Below are 24,281 nucleotides of genomic sequence, written 5' to 3'. Positions count from 1 at the left end.
TTGATTAGTTTAATGTGAAACATAGGAAAAAAAGTATATTTGCTGGATTTTATTTTCACTGAATCATCCCTTCAGCGAAAATAAATTCCAAGCGAAAATAAAGTATTCTACAGTATTGGTTTTTAACAAGAAGTCGAAAATATCACTTTTTACCAAAAATTACAAAAATATTTACCAAAATTAGAGAATTGAAAATATCATCACAAAATGAACAAATCTGAGAGAGATCCACATGTAGTACCTATATATGTAATATCAAAACAATCGGACTTGCGGTTTTTAACAAGAAGTCGAAAATATCACTTTTTACCAAAAATGACAAAAATATTCACCAAAATTAGAGAATTGAAGATATCATCACGAAATGAACAAATCTGAGAGAGGTCCACATGTAATACCTATATATGTAGTATCAAATCAATTGGACTTGCGGTTTTTAACAAGAAGTCGAAAATATCACTTTTTACCAAAAATGACAAAAATATTCACCAAAATTAGAGAATTGAAGATATCAACATGAAATGAACAAACCTAAGAGAGGTCAACCCAAGGTACATATACACCAAGTATCAAAGCATTCAGGCTTGTAGTTTTCAAGAAGAAGTCGAAAAAGTAAAACATTGACACGGACGACGACGACGGACAATCACTCATATGATAAGCTCCGCTCGACAAAGTCGACAGCGGAGCTAACAACATGCCAGTTTGTAATGTGTTGTTGACCTGTTTTTTTTTTTACAGACTTTGTAAATATCTCTAGATCATTCACTGAATGTCAACATACCTCATCTTCTACTTTATTCATATTTGTTTTTGTTTTGTTGATCTGTTCTGCCCTCAGCATTATCTGTTCTTCAATGGCTTCCATTCGTGGCTGAAAAAGAATGAATTAAAAAAAAAATAATTAAATAAATTACCAGAATGTAGAGTTATTGGGATTGTGATGCCAGCTGACAGAAATATATTATTTCTTTGTATGAGCAGTCATATTCAACCTCAAGCATTGGGAAATTCTATTCAAAGTATCCACTCTACATGGCATATTTGCAACCATTAATTTCTTGAAACGATGTGATGCTTACCCCAAAACCTTCCAGATCTCTTTCAAACTTTTGCTTGGCTTTTTGATTATTAACCAGTGTCTTGTTTTTCTGAAATAAATAAATAAAATTTCAATGTAAGTGTGCGTATTTGACAGTCTAATTCAGATACATACACTGTGAATTAATTGCTGCTAGATTACCAGTATTAGCATATGTAATTTTTCCACTCACAAATGAGTTACTATGGTAATTATGAACTTGTCAAGCCAAAATCAGGGAAATGAAAAAATCTTGACTTGGCTCACCAGTGAACAATATTAGCAATGTAATTTCAGTATTTCAAAGAATAGTGTGCAATTACACATATTCTCATGAGATGACTTACTGTATTTTCTCTGTCATTAATGGAATATTTGAGTCTAGTTTCCAAGCCACTGATCTGAGACTTAATGGTGTTCAGCTCTGACTCCTTTCTCTTGGATTTATGCAGTTCCTTCAACTCATCCGTCAGACTGGTTTTCTGTGACTTCAACTTGTTCAAGCTCTTCTCATCCCATCTACGCGCTTTGGCTTTCAAATCACTGTAAGTAGTGAATGTTAGATGAAGTTAGTATCAGTAAAGATGATTTTGGCCTAGTGGTAGTTTAACAGTGTGTTTCTATCAATAATAATGGGGTTTGCACTTCAAATCAACAGATTTTGCATGGGCTGTGAAAACAAGAATCAGTACCCTAAAATAATGCACCCTAACTCACCTTGCCCCACCTGATATAACACCACTTTTTTGAAACATAGTACCATCCAATGCCACAGCTTTGTGTCGCTCAGCACCACCAAATGCCACCCTACGGGCGTCATCTACGGACTCACACACCAATGAATTGCCACATGCGTACTGCAATGCTTTTTTCACTGGTGGGGGATCAAATCGAATTACATCAACGACTAACTTTACACCTTTGGGCTCACGAATTTCTCTGAAATGAAAAATGCAAAAAGAATTTCAACAGAACTGTCCACAAAAAAAACATTTGGAGACAATATAAGTCAATTATATTTGTATTGTGCAGTGGCACTGGATGAGCCAAATTAAGTAAATTGTGCCCACAAGCATAACCAATATGTTTTGAGAAACTCAACGATCTTACAAGGCAGTAAGAGCAGAGAAATCGCCATCAAACTGTTGTACAAATTCATGAATGTAGAGAACTTTACAAATCACAAAAGCATTTATGCAATATCATTATTAATCATAACGAACAGAATATCTTCATTTCCTGCTCATTAACAGTCCCAAGACATCCAAAAGCAGGAAATGTTTCCTTTCAAAACTAGAAACATTACAGTACACTTAATATAGTTGACACTTCAATACCTGAGTTTCTCATTGGTAGGTCTAACATCTAGATAATCTAAGGGTAAGAAAGTTTCCGGATCAGATCTCTGTTCTTTCATGTACTGAATACAATCCCTGGCAGTCTTCTGATAATCTACTATGATGGCGTCAATATTTTTACCCAGTACTTTAGTCACAGCTATCTGGTATTTCTTCTGACTAGGCTCACACAGGTCAATCAGGCGACCATACTGTGATACAAAAAAAAAACATTGATGAATTCAGAATTCTGATTTTACTTGGCAGGGATCAGTATATGCTACTTAGTATTAATAATTCCCCTAGCCACTGATTGATTCTATGAGTGGAACTTTTCCAATGACAGAATTCTGCCCCTGTTAAATAGTCATCAGATGTATTTTTTGCATACTTTAACGCAAAAAATACTGAGTGAAATATAAACTTTGTGGTACTAAATGAATGAAAAAGATGTAAAATGTTAAAATCTACATGCTAAACACAAAATAGCATCTAGAAAATTTAAAAATTAGTTTATATGCACAAACAAAAATTCAGTCAGCCCCAGCCACCCCTATTTGATTTAATATAAGTACATTTCCAATACAAGGGAATGTTAAACAACATTTATTGTATACTGGATCAATAAGGTGGCTTATTTAAACTCATACCTCATGTCATTTATGTAAGTACATTTGATATTAATAGAGAAAAACTGTTCCCCTTTCATGTATGTAAGACATGTATTATTAATAGAGTGAATACAGTATTTGCATGTCATTATCATGAATACCTGGCATGAAATTGGAATTTGTGCTCTTTTAAGGGGTGATCTCATATTCAAACATGCGGGTCAAACCTACGAAAACCCAAACCGCCCTAAACCGCCCGAACAAAACCCAGTTTTGCAGTTTGGAAGTTTAAACAATAGACAGTGCGGTTCAGGACGACCGCACGAATTTGCATAAAAACTGCGGTTCGAACCTATCTCATTCACACCTCATTCAAGCTGTTGTTTATTTTTAGGATTGACAGAGTTTACATTGCTTTTTGAAGACTAGATAGTTGTCTCTAAAATGTGTCGATTTATTGGTGTACAGTAGTCATTTTACCGTGTGCCTACTAAAAAAAACACTCTTTTATATATCGGTGAACAGCGTGCCGAATAAATTGTTTTGTTTTGATAAACTGTTATGCTCGAGTCGCAAATTGAGCAGAGGACATGAATCAGACTTTTCATTGGGCTGGACAATTGATATTTGTCTCTGACAGCTAATAAGTATCAAAAGACGAACATTTGTTGATACAAAGTTGCACTTGAGACTTACGCTACTGTTGCGCGTTCAATTTTCAAACAGTTCTTCCAGGAGTGCGGCGTCGCAAAATCCGGAAAAACAAATGCAGCGTACGCCATGAAAATTTATTTAGATTTGCTGCACATCGGTTATTTGCAGTTTTTCTTATTCAATTTCCAGTGACACGAAGTATCAAAACAGAAAATTAAATTAAATGGACTCGCGCTGATTATTTACGGCTATTCAGACGAGACTGCTTATAAAAAACGAACCCTGACCTCTGAAAATACCTTATTCATAGAGTGCCTTGTACCTAAGACCGTCGCCCAAGGCGACACAGTGCACGTTGCGACATTGCAATCGATGCATGCTGGGTGACAAGGGGAAATTCTGATTGAGGTGACCAAGATGGCTGCGTTGAGTGCATGATTTTCTGCGGTGTTTAAAACAACACCTCGCTGCCTACTTTGCCCACAGTCCTTCAAGGCACTGTGCTTCGATGTATTTTCTAAAATAATCGTTTATTTTTAGTTAACCGGGGGTTCGAAATGTGTGCATTTTGTCACAGAAAAGTAAGATATCGGCAGCGGTAAATACCCGTAATTTCCACGCAATGCCGTCAGCTGACAATGTTACGGTGGTCGTAGCACCGGAGTCGTAGCATTAGCCCCGACTTTAGTTTTGACACAGTGATAGAGGGACTGTGGTTTTCAGATGCCTTCGTAGAAAAAATGTTGCCATTATCGATTTAATACTTACATCATATTTTGATAACTCGCAGTCTCACAGACTTTACAAACTTAACCAAAAAATGTGTTCTATGAATTTATGAACTGACATGGACACAAAACTGACCGTACTTATTGCGGACAAAATGTACCAATTCGCTATGGATAAACATATTTTACTGACAATACCAAATATATATATAACGTAAGTAATTTATCCTAAGAAGCTGCTCATTAAAATTCTAGTGCATCTTTTCCCTGTTTTGTTTCAAACATTATTTACCATATATATCTCAATAGAGAGGGTTTATGGTATCACTTGATTCACATTTAATGACAAAATATAACAAACCATCACGTCTGTAATTAATTCCAGACAAATTGAATAACAATAATAATTGTATTGACTTGTACCAAAATGTAAGTTGTGGGAAACTGATTATTATTACCAATCACAGAAATAAATGAATATAATTTTCATCACACTTATAAATAACATGATGTAAATAGATTTGTGAAACAAAGGCAAGTTTGTTTTTATTAGCATTTACATGTACAAGACTTGCAAAGAAAAAAAAATCGCTGCTGTAATTCTTAACACTTCAAAATATAACACTCAGTATGAACATGGAGCTCCATAGTATACATCTTATTTTTTTTTTCTACTGAAACCAGGCTGAAACAGTATTGTAAGAAAAACCTAGGTTTCCCTAGGTCTGTCTTCTTTGTTCTCTGTTGTTTGTTTTCAGTAGGGGCGTTAATGGGCAGTTAATCCAGAGGTTAGGTTCAAACCTACTACTAATTTGCATATTGTAGGTCTAGTAGGTCTGAATAGGGCAGGTCGGGTTTACCCAGGTTAACCCAGGTTTGACCCAGGTGTTTGAATATGAGATCACCCCTAAGGTTCTAGCATTCTTCTTTAAAACTAAACTATCTGTACATTTCCAATATATGATACGTGAACACAACTTACCACACCTGGAAACAGCCTCTTCAGGTTTTCTAATAACTCTACTTTCTTGGAATGTCTTGCACTTTCATGTTTGTCAACTTTCGCTTCACCAAGTTGATCCATCACAGACTGCAATTCAATGTTAATTTCTTTGATTCGTGAATCTGCCGATCGCACTTCCTCGTCAAGACGATCCCGCAATTCTTTTTGATCATTAACTGCACCTTCGCTGGTTCTGTGAATAGAGAAATTGTTTCTGATGTTGTTTACAGGAAATTGTAACAAAAGAAGCTGGACAGTCTAGGCAAAAAGGAAGTAATTTGAAAAAAAAAGAAGAATGAAACATAGTACTTACGCAATGTAATCATTCAATTTATCTAATCTTTTTTGATTTTCCTCTCTGAAAAATAAGTATTTTAAATTGTTTTAATTTTTCAATAGACAAATCTTCATCAGTCACTGAAGATCAGAAAGTGGGGATCACAAGAGTCATGAACACAGAGTCGCAAAATATTGTCCCCTCTCAATGGTATTAAATAATCAAATCAGGAAAATTCCTAGAAGCGAAATTAATAAGTTTACAGTAGTACAGATTAAAAATGAAGTACTTTATATAGCATATATAGAAGATAATATTTGGTAATCGTAGTCCTAAATAACTATTAAAAATAGCTAGACGTTTCGAGCAATGGCTCTTTATCGACAGCATAGAAGAAAGTGTTATAACGTACAGGTAGAACATAGGAACGTAAGAACGCGCATGAACTATAAATTAGAATCACAAAAAATTCCACAATAGAACAAATAACGCGCCTTAGGTAGTGAGCTCAACAAATGAGTTGAACTGTTTGTTAATACCATGAGGTTCTTCAGTTCCAAGGCGGAATATAGTTTCCTCCTCGACACGCCTGAGCTGATTTTCGTTGCCATTGACAACACATACACCAGAAATAGACATATCTGTAATATTATGTCCACTAGAATTAAAATGAAGTGAAACCGGATAATAACGATGTTTCTGTCTAGTTTGCCGTAGATGCTCAGCAAACCAATATAAAGTTTCTCGCATTTAATACATGAAATGCAATATACAACATTCATAGTGATACAACTGAACGGGTATTTGACCTCAACATCTCCCTTGGGACCAAATATACTATTAGAGTCTGTAATAAAAGGACAAGTATTACACCTAGGACGATTACACGGGACAGAACCATATTTCTCAGGGTCTCCCCTTTCACCCGTATGCACCAATAACCTCCTTAAATTAGTGTCACGGCGCCAGGCAGTAGTAGGCATTAGTGGTAACGTAGAACTTGTCTCCTCGCTGGTCTGTAAAATGTGAAAATGTTTGTACATAATGTTTTTAATCCTGACATTTAAAGGATGGTACGTAAGTGCCAAAATTACACGATCCTGATTGTCACGGGAAACCGTAGATCCAATACAATCCGTTCTTGACATTGACACAACCTTGGCCAATGCTTTCCCAGTGACATTACGAGGATAACCCCGTTTTCTGAAATAATTACATAAATTCCTCGCCTGGTTACGGAAATCAGTATCATCGCTGCAAATATGACGTACCCGGAGTAACTGTGAGTAAGGTATGGAGTCCTTCATTCTAGTAGAATGTGATGATTCATACTGTAAATAACAATGTGAATCAGTAGGTTTTGTGTAAATTGATGTAGAAATCTGATCACCATCAACCTTAGTAGAAATATCAAGAAATGGTAGTGTTATTTCTGATATCTCATGTGTGTATTGTATGGCGGGATTAAAGTTGTTAACAAAGTCAATGAACTGTAATAACTCATCCCGACTGCTTAACATGGCACCAAAGCCATCATCAATGTACCTGACATAAAATTCAGGTTTAGTGCCTTGAAAGGACGAAAAAATTAATTCCTCTTGATATGACATGAATAAACATGCATAGCTTGGACCAAAACAACTGCCCATAGCCACACCTCGTTTCTGTATATAATGTTTACCATTAAAAGAAAAACAATTCCCGTTCAAAACTAATTCCGCTAAGCGCACCAACACAAACGTAGGAGGATCCTTAACTGCCTTTTTATTCAGAAAATGCTGTAAAGTCAACAGTCCATCAGTGTGCGGGATAGATGTATAAAGTGATTTTACATCCATAGAAAACAAAAATCTGGGTTTATCTGGTGTGAAACGAAATAACTCTAGTTTTCTAAGTGCATCATTAGTATCCTGAACATACGTAGGCTGTGACGCAACAATTGGTCTCAACATTGAATCCAAATATCGAGTAAATAATGTGACTTTAATTAATACATATGTTAACTTCCATATCCAACTTGTAGAATATATAATACTACACAATTTTTCTTAATAAGCAAAGCTCAATTTTCAAGTAGTTTGGCTTAGTGTCCTCAAGAAAATACGGATATTCCTTCAACTATTCCTATATATATTTAGGCAATTTTATCAAATTTTGCCTTGGAAATGAGTACCATTTTCAACTTCAATGTTCAAGCAGTGGTAGAGAATGTACAACACCCTCTAGAACACAAGGACACATTTTTTGCTACTGAGATCACGTAAATGTACAAAGCAAGTACATTTTCTCTTACAAATCAAATTGTTTATCAGATTCTCTGGTGTTACTGCAGCAACAAATCAATGTGTATTTGCTCTAATATAGTAGCACATGTGATGATGTAAATAAAAACAAGCAGCCTATCGGCTGCTGTTAGCAATGCACATTTCAATTCAAGAATTGAAGATATCATAACAAAATGAACAAATGAGATCTGCTGACACGAGGTACCTATAGGCAAAAAATCAAAGCCATCAAACTCGCAGTTTTCAACAAGAAGTCAAAATATAACTTTTTACCAAAAATATTCATAAAAATTAGAGAATTGAAGATATCTTGAAAATGAACAAATCTGAGAAAGTTCCACCTGAGGTGCCTATATGTATAATATAAAAGTAATCAGCCTTGCAGTTTTCAACAAGAAGTCGAAAATACTACTTTTACCAAAAATGACAAAAATACGACGACGACAGACAATCACTCATATGATAAGCACCATTCGACAAAGTCAATAGTGGAGCTAAAAGAGTAATATTCTAATGATTCAATATATTGTCAAACCTGTGTAAGTGATAACTTCTATATAAAGACCACCTGTCTATAGTCCTAAGACATAACATGTGAGTAACCTGTGTATAAAAGACCACCTGTCTATAGTCCTAAGACAACATATGAGTAACCTATGTATAAAAGACCACCTGTCTATAGTCTTAAGACATAACATATGAGTAACCTGTGTATAAAAGACTACCTGTCTATAGTCCTAAGACATAACATATGAGTAACCTGTGTATAAAAGACTACCTGTCTATAGTCCTAAGACATAACATATGAGTAACCTGTGTATAAAAAACTACCTGTCTATAGTCCTAAGACATAACATATGAGTAACCTGTGTATAAAAGACCACCTGTCTATAGTCCTAAGACATAACATATGAGTAACCTGTGTATAAAAGACTACCTGTCTATAGTCCTAAGACATAACATATGAGTAACCTGTGTATAAAAGACTACCTGTCTATAGTCCTAAGACATAACATATGAGTAACCTGTGTATAAAAAACCACCTGTCTATAGTCCTAAGACATAACATATGAGTAACCTGTGTATAAAAGACCACCTGTCTATAGTCCTAAGACATAACATATGAGTAACCTGTGTATAAAAGACCACCTGTCTATAGTCCTAAGACATAACATATGAGTAACCTGTGTATAAAAGACCACCTGTCTATAGTCCTAAGACATAACATACGAGTAACCTGTGTATAAAAGACTACCTGTCTATAGTCCTAAGACATAACATATGAGTAACCTGTGTATAAAAGACCACCTGTCTATAGTCCTAAGACATAACATATGAGTAACCTGTGTATAAAAGACTACCTGTCTATAGTCCTAAGACATAACATATGAGTAACCTGTGTATAAAAGACTACCTGTCTCAACCTGACTTAGGTGCCCATTCTTTTAGTAATATTAATTATTTTCTGAACAAATATTATGTCAAAGTTGGCAATTCATAAAAAAATAATTTAACCTCCATAAAAAGACCACCAATTTAATCAAGTTCTTGGATGGTCAATAAACATAGTTTTTGCTTTAGGCATTTCCAATATGGTATAGTGTGAATGTGAAGAGAAAAATAAAATAAAATAAAATGAAATGAAATGACCCTTACATTTCATGTTCTTTCTGTTTCACTTTAGCCTGTAATTCATTCTTCTTATGTCTCTCGCTGTCTAACCTATCCTGATCAGATTTCTGTTCTCTGTTTGACTTTTCCAATTCCTGGAGATACTGAGCGGCCTGAGCACCAGCTACTTCCTTCAAATGATTGTACTCTTTCACCTGTGAGATGGGGAGTAAGACAATTCATTCAAATATGGTAGGCCAAAGAAAAGTACTGACAACAAGACATAAATCAGTGTTCTCCACAAGGGGTTTTAGGTGGGCGGCCCGCCCATCAAGTTGTACGGCCACCTAGTAACTCTCAACACCCGCCCACCAACGTACACCCAGCTGAAATTATTTGTAAAAAAGCTTGCATTGTTCTTCCCAAGCCTAAACAAAAGAGTAGTTGCCCAACCCTTTATTTTGCTATTGTTTCACGAGTCCAAACATAAACAATGACCACTGGAAGTCTGCAAGCAGTTATCGAGTGTATTCACGGCAATGTGTCAATCGCCTGAATTCATTGTCGTCCGACATTGTTGCCACTTATTGCTCACAATACGCAACTACAGTGGTTTCAATTTACAGCTGTATTGTTAACAAGTCATTGTCAATGACACGTCCCCGTTCCGTTCATATTTGAGTGACATATACATTCAAAGCAGATCATTTCGAACCCGATCCAAAAAAAAAAAATGACGTGCATCAAGGTCCTATTATGTTTAATGTATGTACCAAATTTGAACAAAATCCATCCATGCATAACTGAGATCCGGGTCCGGAATGGTGAAAATGTGCGATTTTGATGCATTTTCGGCCTTAAAATGGCCGCTATTGGGCTATCGTTAATCGGATCATGAAAAAAATGCATGTGCATATGTCCCATATAAGGTGTGATGTATGAGTGAAGTTTGAACTTAATCGGTCCATGCATGTTCGAGATACAGGTGATCACGGACGCACGCACGGACGGACGAACGCACACAGGGCAAAACATAAGTCCCCGTTTTCGGACTGCGTCCGAACGGGGACTAATAATCGTCTTCCGATCACGAAAGAAAGAAGTAAATACGAACGAAATGTATATACACAAAAAGTAAACAAATATATTAGCAGATTGCATGTAAACTCGAACAAAAATTAAAATTCTAGCCGTATTTACAACGTTCGCTCGATTTTCATCATGAAAACAGCATGGAGAAGGCAAACTGGTGACCTTTTGGCCTACCCCATTCAACGACCGTCAGCCACCCACCGCTGTTGGCGCTGTAACGATTTAGTATCTAAGTTGCATAGGGGAACAACGCATTCTGGGTGTTCGTGTACTGAATTCGGAAAGCGGTAATAAACATCAAATATGGCTGCCAGATTAGTTTACCGCGAGTATTTGTAATTGAATAATATTTTAGTTATCTTTTCCACGTACTTTTTTCAATTTATCCATTTTTTATGTCTAATTTTTCGAGAACATAGCAGATTCTTTTATTTTGCCGATTGCTAGCATTTTTTCTTGAATTCCAAAAACAACGTGTGAAAACGCAACGTATTGTGACCGTACATGCGTAAATGCCGTCTGTCGGCACGGGTGAGTACTGATGCCACAAATAAAAAATGTTATGAGTTTTATTTTGACAAATCGTTCGTTTGGGCGTTGGGGACAAATCACCTTGTATATTTTTTACATTAATGTTTTGTACTTGCTCTTGGTTACTCGAATTGCATTTCATGAACGCAGAATAATTTGCGAACGTATAAATCACCGATTTCAAACTTTTTGCATTTCGTAAATATTAATAGTGACCAATCTGTATTTTAAATAATTGTAACATGTTTCAATTAAATTAAAAAGAGAATAGTAAATAACTTAGTGTGTATTGCAGTTCATGACATAAATGCTAGAATGCTGTATGTAAATGATATGCAAATTAATATGCAAATTTATGCTAATTAGGCCGCCCACCAGCTATTTTAGATTGTGGAGAACACTGTAAATGTCAGTCTCTATCTTTGTAAAAATAAACATATGATTTTTGATATTATAAACACCTAAATGGAAAATTTGATCGAATTGTAACATTAGAAAAATAAGCATGGATGAATTTGATGACAAGAAATATTCCAATTTGTTATGTATCACTGTGTCTTGCCTTCGTACCATAATTTAAACAAAATCAATAAAAGTGCATCTGAGAAATGGGTAGGATGCGAGCATTAACGATATTCAGATTTGGAAAGAAAATGTTAAGCTCTTGAAATACATTATTCTTTATCAACACGTGAACATTAATGAGAAAATACTACATTCGACAACATTCGTTCTTTTTCTTTCACGCTGTGTTTAAACGAAAAGAATAAAACAGAAAGTAAACAAAATACCAGTCTATATTTTACGAGCTATTTCATCTGTGGTTAGCCTATAGTACACTATTAATTTGATCTTTCAGCTAAATTAGCTACCATACGCAGTACATTCACTAACTCAGCAATTATCCTTGTAATGAGAAGTGTTGAGTCAGATTCATCAAACAACATGTAACCATTTTGAAATGTTCTCTAGAAAGTGTTTCTTTAGAAACTACACAAAATCAACACTTATCTCTTCCCTAACCTAAAATAACACAGAAAAAACAGAAACATTACCTGCGAATCTTCAAGTTGATAATCACGTCCTTGACTCTGACTCTGTTCTTCAGCTCTTTCTTCGAAGTCCAGTCTTCTTCTTTCAACTTCATCTAGTTCTCGCTCCAATTCACGGATCTCACCAAGATGGGCCTCATGTGCTTTCCTTGCAGACTTCAACGATTTCCTTTACGCAACAAAAGAACGTAAAGTCAAATTTATGTAATCACAACAAATTGTAAGATTGCAGGATTACACAGTAATATTGAGATTAACTAATTTTTGCATACTGCTACAGAAAGCTTCATGCAAGAAAAAATAAGATGTTGCTTTACGACTTACTTGGCAGTTTCTATTTTCTTGATCACATGGGCAGTCTTTTCCTTAGCTTTTATGTACTGTGGTCTCTTCTTATTCAACTCTATTTCCTACATTGGTGGAAAACAACCCAATTATATACAGTAAAACACTACATGTAATTTTAGCACATTTCACTCATTTCATAATTTAGCTATTGTGCCAACAATTTCGTTTGGAGAATATACTGTTACATTACTGTTACATCTTGAATTAGCTAAATTAGCTAAAATAACATTAATTGTTAAATCTAAGTTCAGCTGTCTTGCACTTTCAAGGTACAAAGAATAACAAAATCAACATATCTTATTTACAAATCTATAGACCATATTAAAATCAAGAAATCATATCTGAATGTACAGATCTTATATTAATCATTAAATACAAGTCCAGAATTGAACTGCAAATCTTTTTTTTTTTTAGTAAACCATACCTTTCGTTTGATGTCATTTTCAATTGATGTCATTTCTCTAGTAAGCGTACCCAGATCTTTCTTCTTGGCTTTAATCTTCTGTTCCACATTTTCACGTCTTTCCATGGCTTTTGTAACTTCTTTGTTCTTGCTTTTCAGCTCTTCATTATATCTGTCTATATCCTGCTCATTGTGGTACAACTTAAAGAGCTGTAACTCCAGTTGGGCCGCTGACTGAAATTACAACAATATAGGAAGATATAGACGAGTGCCAGTGTATTGTGCATTGAAGAGCTGATGCACAGTCGTTATTATATTTATTTACTAATTCAAAGTGCATGGGCATACATAAGCCTGAGTGAAGATTTCATATAATCAGTGTTCTCCCCAGACTCTAAGCCAAGCATCGCGGCTAATTTACATAACAATACATCTTATTTGCATAATTTTGTTTGCATAATAATTAGTTTCCCCAACAAACATTATAACTGAAGTAAAATCTGTATGAAGAAATTAATAAATCAATAATGACATTTTTTTTCTATAACAGCATTTCAAAACTAAAGTCAGCGATTTTTCATTGATCTATCTATTATTTGTGTAACGCTACGATCACCGTAACATTGTCAGCTGACGGCATTGTGTTGAACGGGTATTCACCGCTGCTGTTGCGATCATCGGTCCCTGACTTTTTTGTTTAAAAATACACAAACTTAGAATGTTTGCTTAATTAAAACGATTCATTGATGATTAACTTACAAATTACATCAAAATCGCCAACGAAATGTTGTTTTTAAATATCGCGGAAAAACATGCACTCTGCGCCGCCATCTTTGCTACCTCAATCAAAATCTCCGTTGTAACCCAGCATGCATCGGTTGTGATGTCACTACATGCGTTACGTCGCCTTAGGGTGGCGTTCCTCGGTAATGACGCACTATGAATGAGGTATTTCTAGAGGTCAGGGTTCGTTTTTTCTTCGTCCGTCTCGTCTGCAGTTGAATAATTTTTACTTCGATTTATTTAGACTTGGTAACTTCTTGTAGACTTCCGTTTTTATCACTGTTTTTGTAAGGCTAACTATGCACAAAGGCGGGATTACCTTTCGATCAATACATGTTATTGTTTTAAAGATGTGCTAGACGAGGCTGACACTTGTAAACAATACAACGTGAATAAGCATTGCGGGCAGGATTTCAAGGATCGCGGGCGAAACAAAAGCGACGCGGCTGTTTGTCTAAGCGACGCGGGCCCGCAGTGCTTGAAAGGCCTGGGGAGAACACTGAATATTAACAAATCACAATTTGGTTTACTGAAAATTACTATCTAATCGAACATGTGTCTTGTGTTTGCACCATGCAGTAGTACCCCCCAGATTAAACCACTGTGGTGGTAACAATATAATTACTATATTACATATTATTTGCATAATTATTTCAAACAGAAATTAATTAATTAATATTTATCAGTAGAGCATGTTACTCATGTTTCAATGTCCTGTTCCATATAGGACTCACATTGACAGAAAAGTCTCCGCACTTACCAAGTCTTCTTTTAGTTTTTGGTATCGTTCAGCTTCATCTTTTTCCAACTTTGCTTCCTTCCTCTCTGCAGCGATGCCTTTCTTCTTGTGATAATTGAACTGCGTATCTTCTTCCGCTTTTAACATCTCGGCTTTGCGCGACTCGTATGATTCTTTTAATTCTCCAGACCGGCTAATCTCTTCAAAAAGCTGAGTACGTTCTTTGGGATTTTTCATTGCGATTGACTCTACAGCACCCTAAAGAATAAATTATCAAAACAAAATTTATCTTGCTGCAAATGTTTTTTATAGTTGATTTGGTTTGTATCAAATATGAGCATGAAAGTGGTTGTTTTTTAATCAATATCCATAGTACATTTATGTGGTCATTCAAAATTTTAGAAGCCAATTAATTATGAAAAACTGCCAGACGAGGCAAGTTGAAACACAATCAAAGTAGAGGCTCAGACAATCACTGGCATTTGGACAAAATTGGAGGCATTGAAATTATAACATTTATTATATACTTCACCCTTAATAAAAATCTATAAATGGTTTTGGAGTACAACTTTAACATCTGCAAAGTCACTGGCATTTCCAGCATAGCAAAATATTAACAATAACACAGATACAACTCCAGAATGAAATGAAGCATTCTGTACTCTAATGATTTACAGTCTGTGATTCCTTACATTAATCTTTAAATAACCTCATCGCTGTGAAAACTAAACTGATTTTACGTAACCGATAAATATTGGAACATTGTATTTCAAACATACCTGGAAGACCAGAAAGTTTCGAGCTTTGACAAGGATACCTAGTTTCTCCAGTTCACTAGAATACTGGGCAAAACTGATCACTTTACCATTAATACGGAATTCTGTTGATGAACCAATCACACTACAAACAAAAAATAAATCAATAAATATTTTGTTCTCTTTGTATACTGTAAAATACTTAATTTTCGCTTGTAATTTATTTTTACTATTTTTGCTGAAGGAATGATTCGGTGAAAATCAAATCCAGCAAATATAATCTTTTTAAGCGAAAAGAAATTCCAGCTAAATTAAAGTATTTCACAGTACTATAAAAGCAAGTTACAAATGAAAAAAAAAAAATCTTCTCCAAAATTAAAATATTTCATGTATTAGGCCATGAGAAAAATATGCCTGTTAGATGTACACATCACAGTTTTCTTCTTGCGTCTTACCGACACATAATAATTTAAGGAAGAAAAATTCTATTTTTCAAAATAAATAGAAACACAATTTAAATTGATATAATAAATAAAAAATATTGTGCCTCCATCTATTTTGGACAACAAACTGACCAGAAACATATTTCTTGGGACTTATTATTTGTTCAGTGTTCCGGTTCCATTTCCAGTTTTGGTCAGAAAGGGGATTCTTACGTTCTAGTGAATTTTTTCTCAGTTTCATCCTCTTCAGCGTACACAGCAGTTACAAACGCCCTGGTAGCTGCAGGTTTACCAACAGGGGCTCCATGAATAAGGTCTGACAACTTCTTTACTCTCAAGTTTGAGGCTTTGTCTCCCAATACAAAGCTGATGGCATCCATCAAATTGGACTTTCCTGTGAACAGCATGAAAAATACGATGATTAATAACAATAGCAATCTCTGGCTTGTATCAGTGGGTCAAATAATATCACATATGACTCATAGTTTTAAGGATAGATCCAAACAAGTTGCCTTTGTAATGTCCAAAATATTAGTGAAATTTGAAAAAAAGTTTCAAAGGATGTCTACTTAAGGACAACAATCACTCTTGCATAGTGTTGATACTTATGTACATTCAGTATCACAGCAACCAGACTAGAGACCTCAATACTTGTCTATAACATGAACAAGTTGAATATGACATAAGTATAATTTGCATTATCTATAGTATCGTAAAATCTGTATTAGAAGCCGCATCCCTAATAGAAGTCACCCTATTCTTTTAGAATAATTGAGAATCAAATATTCATCATTTGTCATATGTGTAAGTGCCCGAATAGAAGCCCCATTCCGTTTATTGCATTGTGCTATTTTAAAGTGCCTGTGCAATGCCCACCCTAACGTTTCCCATTTTAGATCTGTATCCCACTGAAATGGGCAGTTATTGATTTTTTTGCTGAAAATGATTACTCGTATCCAAGTAAATTTGGGATATTTCTCGTGTTGTAGCCACGCCCACTTATCCTGAAACGGTTGACTGTTTCCGGATTTCCGACTCTCGCCGAAAGTGCACCACCAAATGCCAAAATGTGAAAAGGAAGCCATACCCCTGAGCCGTAATAACACTGGTCATTCAGTATACTTTTAAACGATATACATTTTTCAGTCGGCGTTTTTTTTCTTTCTTTTTTTGTCTATTTTCTTTTCTTTTTTTGAGAGAGAGAGTTTTTAGCTGTTGTGTTGTGGGCAGTTGCAGTGAAACGTATAGTCATAGTGTAAGTATTCACACGTTTCTAATCGATCCGAAGGTGCGACATCAGTGGACGAAAGCCACTTAACCTCAGATTCATTTTTTGGAAAAACTGTCCTCGTCCATGAAAAAAACAACTAGGTTTAAAGACAAACGCCAACAATATAAACCTGGCGCAACACTTTTGAAAGAAATAGATTTCGGACCATGATCACCGAGGCGGATTTCAGAAAAGAGAGAGACGTCCGGCAAGTGTTTTAAATGAGTAGACTTTTTTGCGATCCTGATTATCGTTTTATAGAGACCATTTAGTCCCTGTTAAGTAAAAGGTAGCAATAATTTTGACAGTGACACGAAAACGAAGCGTCGGACAAACAGGAAATTACACAGCCCTTACACACTGCTAATTGTTTTCATTTTTGGTGGCTAACAATTTCTGAATTGTTTGGTGGTTTGTGTTGAATGTCGAATTCACACCTCTGTTCTTTTTTTACCTCCCTGCTTGCAGCTTGATCTGCGTAATAATTTCTGAAATAAGAATCCGGGCTTGGTCAATGTGTTTCCACCAAATAAAGTTTTAATATGATGTTATAATTATGACAAACACGCCATGGATCACGCTAACTCGAATCCACTCTGAATTTATATCTGTATGTGTGTCGATCTCGATTATTTTTGTTATCCAATTCAACGCCGCTTTAACGCACTTGCCCTCGTCGTGACCCGACGCGTTCACCTATTTCAACAAAATTTCAATTTATTTCCAAGCGGCTGTCATTTATTTAGTAACTGTGATTTGTCGTTTTTTAAATTATTTTATAGTGATCACTATGGTCTAATGTTTAGAATGTCAAAATATGTTCTCTTTTATTTTAATTTTGAAAGTTTTACTCAGCCTAGTAACCTGCTAAATAACGAGATAATTCCGACGTCAAATTCTATTTTGTCCAGCGACAGTGTACAAACGTGCGCCGCTGACGATCACGGTGACCAGCTACACCAGAACGAACATATTTCGCATCTAACTCAACCCCATGGAACAAAAATTGATACTATGTGTTCATTATGGTCCATTCCTCCTCGACGAACAAGTACATAAGTGAAAATTTAGTCAAAGACGAGAAAACTGCAGAAGAAATTTGCCTTATTTACACGTATCGGCAATGCAAGCTGCCATGCGACTTCCCCTTCTGACGTCACAAGGGGAATTTCTGTATGCAAGTAAGAAGCTAATGAGGAGCCTCGTTTTAAAATACACAAAAATAAAGTTGCCGTAGATTGAGTTTAAAACACATTTTTTCACTTAAAAAAGTAATTCATGCCCCATTCTTGTGGATTATACACAAATTTCATCCAACTACAGGCGAACAGACCCGAGTTTTGTTGGAACCACAATTTGGGTTGGTGTAGAAATACTTTTTTGATGAAAACTTCACATGGGACACAACAATTGTATTTTCAAGAGATTACTTTACACCCAAATTCTACATCAACGCCAATGCATGTAATTAATTTTCACTGATATTAAAACATTAGATGCAAACCCAGAGGGAAAAACATTTTAACTGATTTAAACCTTTGTATGAAGGTATTTTATTAGTGAAAATAAATTCCATGTGAAATTCACCAGAATACTGAACAGCTCTTTCCAGACTATCCATTCCAGACATGATGATGACTTTTAAATTTGTAAAGGTCAGGTGCCAAATACATGAATGTACAAGTAACAGTAGCAACGCCTTTAGTTTCATGGCATCCAACAAAGAACTTGAGTCAAGAAATTGAGAAATCATAATCGGATACAACTTTTTTTTCATCAACCCGAACTACAAACAAATACCAACACGTGTTTATTTACAAACAGACATGTCACATATGTTGGCGGCCATTTTGAATGCAAAACAAAGCAGGGCCCGACGGTATACAACAATTTCAGTGTTTCAGTGAGATCGATTATAACCACGTAAAAAATAACAATGATAGGCAAACATAAGCAGGCGTCTTCACAGGAAAATCAAATCAAAATTGTTACAAAAAAACGCTAATGTCAGACTTACCTGCACCATTTGGACCAATAATAGCTGTAAATGGCTTGAATGGCCCGATGATCTGCCTTCCTTTGTACGACTTGAAATTCTCCACTTCAAGCAGCTTCAAGAAACCCATTTCGCCTGACACCTGGCACAAATATTACCTAAGAACGCTGGCCGTTGTTTGGGACAATTCGTGATCGTAATGATTTGAAGATCATTCAGAAAACTAATCCGATCAAAATAGCGCCAAAATGGTACCCTGGCGTTTTTTCGACGAAATTATTTACGCCCTCAACTTCAGCGAGAACATTTTCATATTGGTGAACTTCGGAATCACTCGAGATTCATCGGAAACCAAAGAATCAAGCGAAATCCCCGGATGATGTACGTCACCAAGTTAATAAGAGACATTACTTATGATTGGCTGATATTCAAGAATTCAGCATATAGTGTGTCCTTTGACCAATTATATACCTTGTATTACATGTTACTACGAACGTCTTGTTTACCTGTTTTGTCTCTAGCAACTAGCCCCTAGCAACAGTTGACATAAAGAGTCGGTCGTCAGGACTCACCCTCAGTACACCGTGCAACAGCATTTCTGTGACGAACGACGTGCAAGCGTCTCTTTCGATTAATTTGTATTTTAACGCATAGATATACTCTTGCTTTCCTAACATCTGAGGAAGATGTACAAGCTAGATTTGCCTATTGATCTGAAAGAAGCCGCCGCGATTGAGCGGCGGCGAGACCTGGAAATACAGCGCCAGAATAGGATTTTTAACGCCAAAGTTCGTACGATTGGGGTAAGTTTGTTTTCTTTTTCAATATTCAGCTCAGTTTGGTAATAGAGATTTGAAATGATTTTGCGCCACACGTTGTTTCTGCCAAATGCCATGTCGTAGTCATTTATAGAGATATAATAGATAGTACTACACGCCCAAGGTAAAAAAGACTCGTGCATATATTGGTTCTGAGGCATCGTGATGTTTGTATTTGTCATGTGTCATGTTACTATTGTATATTTTCAGAATGTAAGCAACGACTCGAATCGTATATGCATAAACGTGACGTAAACTGTAAAACACTATTATGATATTTTTTTCTGAAATAGGTTGACTTGAAAGCTTTAGAAGAGCAAACTAAAGATAGACAAATACAAGAAGGTAGAGAAAAGATGAGAGAAGATGCATTTGGTGAGTAAATCATGTAGTATCATCCATATCCCCACACACCACCCTAAGTAAACAATTGTTGTGTATGCCATAGCTGTGGTTCACCAATGTCCAACATTATTGTGCTAACAGTTTTGTCAGTGGATTACCACATAGTGATATGAAAAAAACATTAAAAACGAAATGTAAAAAATAAAGCAAATAATGGTAGGGTAACATTGGTAGTCAAAATTAGGTGCTAAAAAACCACAGCTATGTATGAAACTGTATGTAATTATAACTGTCAACAGTTCCTCAGGAAATCCAAAGTCTGTTCTGAATTAATTAAGAAAGATCGTGTACAGATGATCATTTTGCATATGTACTTTTATTATTGGGCTGTTAGTTGAAAATTTGTATTGTCCAGTACATGTTTCTCTGCTAATATACCTGTTGTGCTCATCACAATCAATTTATAGACCAGCACTATCTTGAACCACTCTGTAAGACTGTTACACCACACTTTGTTACCCCCCCCCCAAAAAAAAAAAGAGAAACAATTTATTTATTGTGTGTGAGGTACAATTCACTTTCTTACATGAATGATGATTATTTTGCTTACAGCTGCTGATATGGTGAGAAATGACAAAATTGCTGAACTGTTGACAAGACGTCAGGAACAAGATATTCGTAATCTCAACATGGCACTGAACGACTTCCGCAAAATGCAACAGCAACCAGAAAGTCGACGTGAGTGGGACTTGAATGATCCTGATGCCAAGTTAAAGGACAAACCAGCAAGAGTAAGCGATGACGATCCTCGATGTGGCACTTCAGGCTTGCAGAAATTTGACGGAGAAGATCTTAACAACAAAGCCAGACAAAAACTAATGCAGGAACAGCTGAGAGAATGGAGTAAAAAACAGGCTCAGGAGAAAAAAGCTGCGGAAGCTAGACAAAAAGAAGCTGATCGATTGTATGAACTGAAAGCACGTGAGCTTGATCAGCGTGCCTTGGAATTAGCTAAAGCAGAAGAAGAATGTAGACGTAATATTAATTTAGCTACAAAAGACTATAATAAAGCATTGGTAAGTTTTAATGAATACTTACCATAAATTTAGCAATGTTGTATTAACGCTTTGAGCACCAAGGTCAACTTTAGGCACCATCCACAAAATGCTTCCATTTCTGGTCTTCTTCATTCCTTATGAAATGTTGTAAAAATTTCAAATAAAAAAACTGGAAACAATGTCACATTTTGTCTATTTGGTCCAAAATTAAGATTGAATTCATTGAAAATTACAGAAAATGTGTACAAATTTGAGTAGGAAAAAATTTGTTGCTCAAAGGGTTAATTAAAGTTGGTTTTCAAGCCAAGCCTGCACATAATATTAATAAGTTTCATACTGTATTTTACATTTAATTCATTAAATTTCTTTCTATGTTCTCTTGTTCAGGCTGATGAAAGGAGTGAGAAGGAAAGACTGGCGAAAGAGCAAGAACTAGATGATAACTTCACTGAAATCTCCAACCACATATATGGCGATGTTCTCACTGAAAATCCAGACGTTGCTCAGAGCGCCTTTGGCCCACACCGTGTGATCACTGACAGATGGAAGGGCATGTCACCTGAAGATCTTGAAGAAATCCGTCGCATCCAAGAACTGCAGAGGCAAGAGAGGAAAAGACTGGAAGATGACAAGAAATCCCGGGATGCAGAGTGGGAAAAGCAGAGGCTAGCAGATGCCAGGGCTGGTGAATTAATGGAAAGACAACAGGACAGAATGAGGAAAGAACTTGACAAACAACAAGTTGAACAAAATGCTAAGTTAGCAGCAGAGCAACAAGCACACCAAGAGTTCTTAGAAAAAGAAGTTTACACAAATCCACCAACTGCAGCATACTTTCAACAGTGGAATAAAACAAGTAGATAGGTGTTTTCTGAATTAAAAAAACTGTAAATATTATTAAGCTATGTTTCATTTTAATTTGAACTGTTATCTTAACTGTTTGTTATGTCAAATATTGAAGATATCCTGTCACTTACTGCACGTCCAGTGTGATCCATTATGTTATGTTTCTCTTCTTAAATAATTACAAGACATTCATTTTGTTACCAATGGTTACATTTGTCTGATAATGCTTTTATTAAAATTAGTTAGATGTATTATTTGGTTTCAGCCCCAACCTCCCTCCCTGGAATATTTAATAGATTTTTTATGTGAGAGAATTATTTTGGCAAATAAACTTTTTCACAGAAATTAAGCAATTGTATGTTGGTTCATTGTGTCGAAGTGTTTCATTAATTGGTGTAGGTTGTGCATATATGCAGGAAAGTATCGTATTGTCATTTTGATGTATTGCATCTAAGATTTCGAGATTGATTTTTTTGTTTAAAACATAGTGTAATACTTGCAACTTAGCCCTTGATACCAGGTACAGTTGGGAGGAATTAATTTGAAGGTGTTAAATATTTGACATTGTGACCAAATGATTTCAGCCAATGTGGAGTGTAAGTTTTGGTCAAAAAATAAACGTTAACATATCATGCATGTGTACATGGGAAAAATGGGTTATAATATTACCTTGATAATGGAAGGTAGGACAGAGGGCAGGTTTTAATCTGATTTATCATATATGTTTTGTTTCAACCCATCATCACTTACCGGTACACTCAACAAAATGGGTTGGACTCATGATTATTGGGATTGAAAAACAAAACTGCATGAGAAAAAAGGTGGCAGTATATATATGCGCGGAGCAGTTCACATAATGTCATAGATCATCGTCAAGGCATTCCACTGGAAACATAATACTTGTTGTTTTCCAGTGCCAGTAGATGATGAACTGCCCTGTTCTTGTAGTAAAATTGTTTCAGTTTGAAAACAAATAAAAACATGACAAACTGACTTCTAAATAGGTTGTGTGTGTGTGTGTGAAATACGATGCTAGGACCCCGGTAGGATTACGGAAACTTGTTATTGGGATAGAATACCTTTATTATATCTGTGTTTTGGTCATGTTTCGTGATTTTGGTGTGATTTTATCTCAGGAAATCTCTGACTGCTTCCAAGCTGGTCTGAATTCTAATTATTCAATGACATGTAATCGCATTATGAGAATGTTTAGCAAGTAAATAAATCAAAGTGATCATGGAACATGGGAGAACACTAGCATCCTCTCTCCTGTCCTTCTACCTACCATGCTTTGATCAAAATGCATGAAAGTAAGTATTTGTTTACAAACTTAATCTGCAGATTTTTACTTATCAATTTTATTTTTCATCACAGTATATATATAACATTAATTGTATAATAGTTTTCAAAATATACTGTAAAAGTAAAATACAATAAAAATTAGGCATGGGAAAAATGCTTGTTCAAATTACAAGATAAATTTTCAAATATATGGCTTACTTCACTCATCTAGGTATGAAATAGTGTATGAATTACTGGTACTAAACTACAGTTGTACATACATTGTATGCACAAAAACTTGAACTGTATGTGTTAATTAATAATGTTCATATGAAAAAAAAATGGCAATAGGTAATATACATAGACAAAAGACAATACTGTGAAAAGATGCACGTGTTTGTCTGATGTATGTGTGAACTTTGAACTTAATTGGTCTAGTGGACATGTTGAATGTATGGATCAGGCAGTGCATTCTTTGAACAAAATGGCTACCAGCCGGCCATATTGAACGAAATTTGAAAAATAAAAGTTCATCAAGGCCCCATAACGTTCAAGAACAGAATCCATTTATGCAAGACTGAGACCAGGTACTAGAAATGTAAAAATTGTGATTTTAATGTGTTTTTTTTGGTATTAGAATGGCGGCCATTTGGCCATCTTGAATCGGATTATGAAACAGTTGCATGTGCACACATCCAATATAATGTATGATGTATGTATGAAGTTTGAGCATGATCAGCCAAAGCATGTGTGAGATATGGCTGGATAGCACACACGTACAAGTACAAGTCAGAAACTTTAAAATTGTTGATTTACAGGAGAAACCTGGTTTTTCTCCTGTAAACCAACAGCCACTTGTTGAATTGCCAACACTAAACACACACCCAGGACAATGGGTCTCATGACCATGAGTGGTTATTAGTAGTATAAATAT

General features: G+C 35.5%; 2 protein-coding genes across 2 annotated transcripts in view; one reads left to right on the top strand and one right to left on the bottom strand.

Moving 5' to 3' along the window:
• LOC100374527 (structural maintenance of chromosomes protein 1A-like) overlaps positions 1-19,278 on the bottom strand; it is a 29,186-nt gene extending 9,908 nt beyond the window's left edge. The window contains exons 1-15 of the mRNA XM_085496907.1: positions 19,021-19,278; positions 15,947-16,127; positions 15,315-15,435; positions 14,557-14,793; positions 13,035-13,247; positions 12,587-12,672; positions 12,266-12,431; positions 9,633-9,802; positions 5,728-5,772; positions 5,394-5,607; positions 2,419-2,630; positions 1,799-2,020; positions 1,429-1,624; positions 1,083-1,151; positions 785-874 (exon numbers count right to left, since the gene is read on the bottom strand). Of these exons, the coding sequence (XP_085353033.1) occupies positions 785-874; positions 1,083-1,151; positions 1,429-1,624; positions 1,799-2,020; positions 2,419-2,630; positions 5,394-5,607; positions 5,728-5,772; positions 9,633-9,802; positions 12,266-12,431; positions 12,587-12,672; positions 13,035-13,247; positions 14,557-14,793; positions 15,315-15,435; positions 15,947-16,127; positions 19,021-19,129 (2,331 nt within the window). The 5' untranslated portion in view covers positions 19,130-19,278. The remainder of the gene's footprint in view (positions 1-784; positions 875-1,082; positions 1,152-1,428; positions 1,625-1,798; positions 2,021-2,418; positions 2,631-5,393; positions 5,608-5,727; positions 5,773-9,632; positions 9,803-12,265; positions 12,432-12,586; positions 12,673-13,034; positions 13,248-14,556; positions 14,794-15,314; positions 15,436-15,946; positions 16,128-19,020) is intronic.
• Positions 19,279-19,508: 230 nt separating this feature from the next.
• On the top strand, positions 19,509-22,415 carry LOC100375219 (RIB43A-like with coiled-coils protein 2). Its single transcript, XM_002735201.3, has 4 exons — positions 19,509-19,802; positions 20,111-20,192; positions 20,775-21,238; positions 21,608-22,415. The coding sequence occupies exons 1-4, from the start codon at positions 19,686-19,688 to the stop codon at positions 22,082-22,084; spliced, it is 1,140 nt and encodes a 379-aa protein (XP_002735247.1). The 5' UTR covers positions 19,509-19,685; the 3' UTR covers positions 22,085-22,415.
• Positions 22,416-24,281: the final 1,866 nt, after the last annotated feature.

The sequence above is a fragment of the Saccoglossus kowalevskii genome, chromosome 3 (assembly GCF_978046115.1).
Source record: "Saccoglossus kowalevskii chromosome 3, keSacKowa6.1, whole genome shotgun sequence".
In the NCBI taxonomy this organism is placed as follows: Eukaryota; Metazoa; Hemichordata; class Enteropneusta; family Harrimaniidae; genus Saccoglossus; species Saccoglossus kowalevskii.
The sequence above is the reverse complement of the archived record's forward strand: the minus strand, read 5'-3'. Positions and strand labels throughout refer to the sequence as shown.

Excerpts from the sequence above, each read along its gene's own strand:
- LOC100375219 (XM_002735201.3), top strand. The coding sequence starts at position 19,686 with ATGTACAAGCTAGATTTGCCTATTGATCTGAAAGAAGCCGCCGCGATT. Across the intron at positions 19,803-20,110 it reads CCAAAGTTCGTACGATTGGG|GTTGACTTGAAAGCTTTAGA; the intron begins GTAAGTTTGTTT and ends TTTCTGAAATAG. Across the intron at positions 20,193-20,774 it reads GATGAGAGAAGATGCATTTG|CTGCTGATATGGTGAGAAAT; the intron begins GTGAGTAAATCA and ends TTTTGCTTACAG.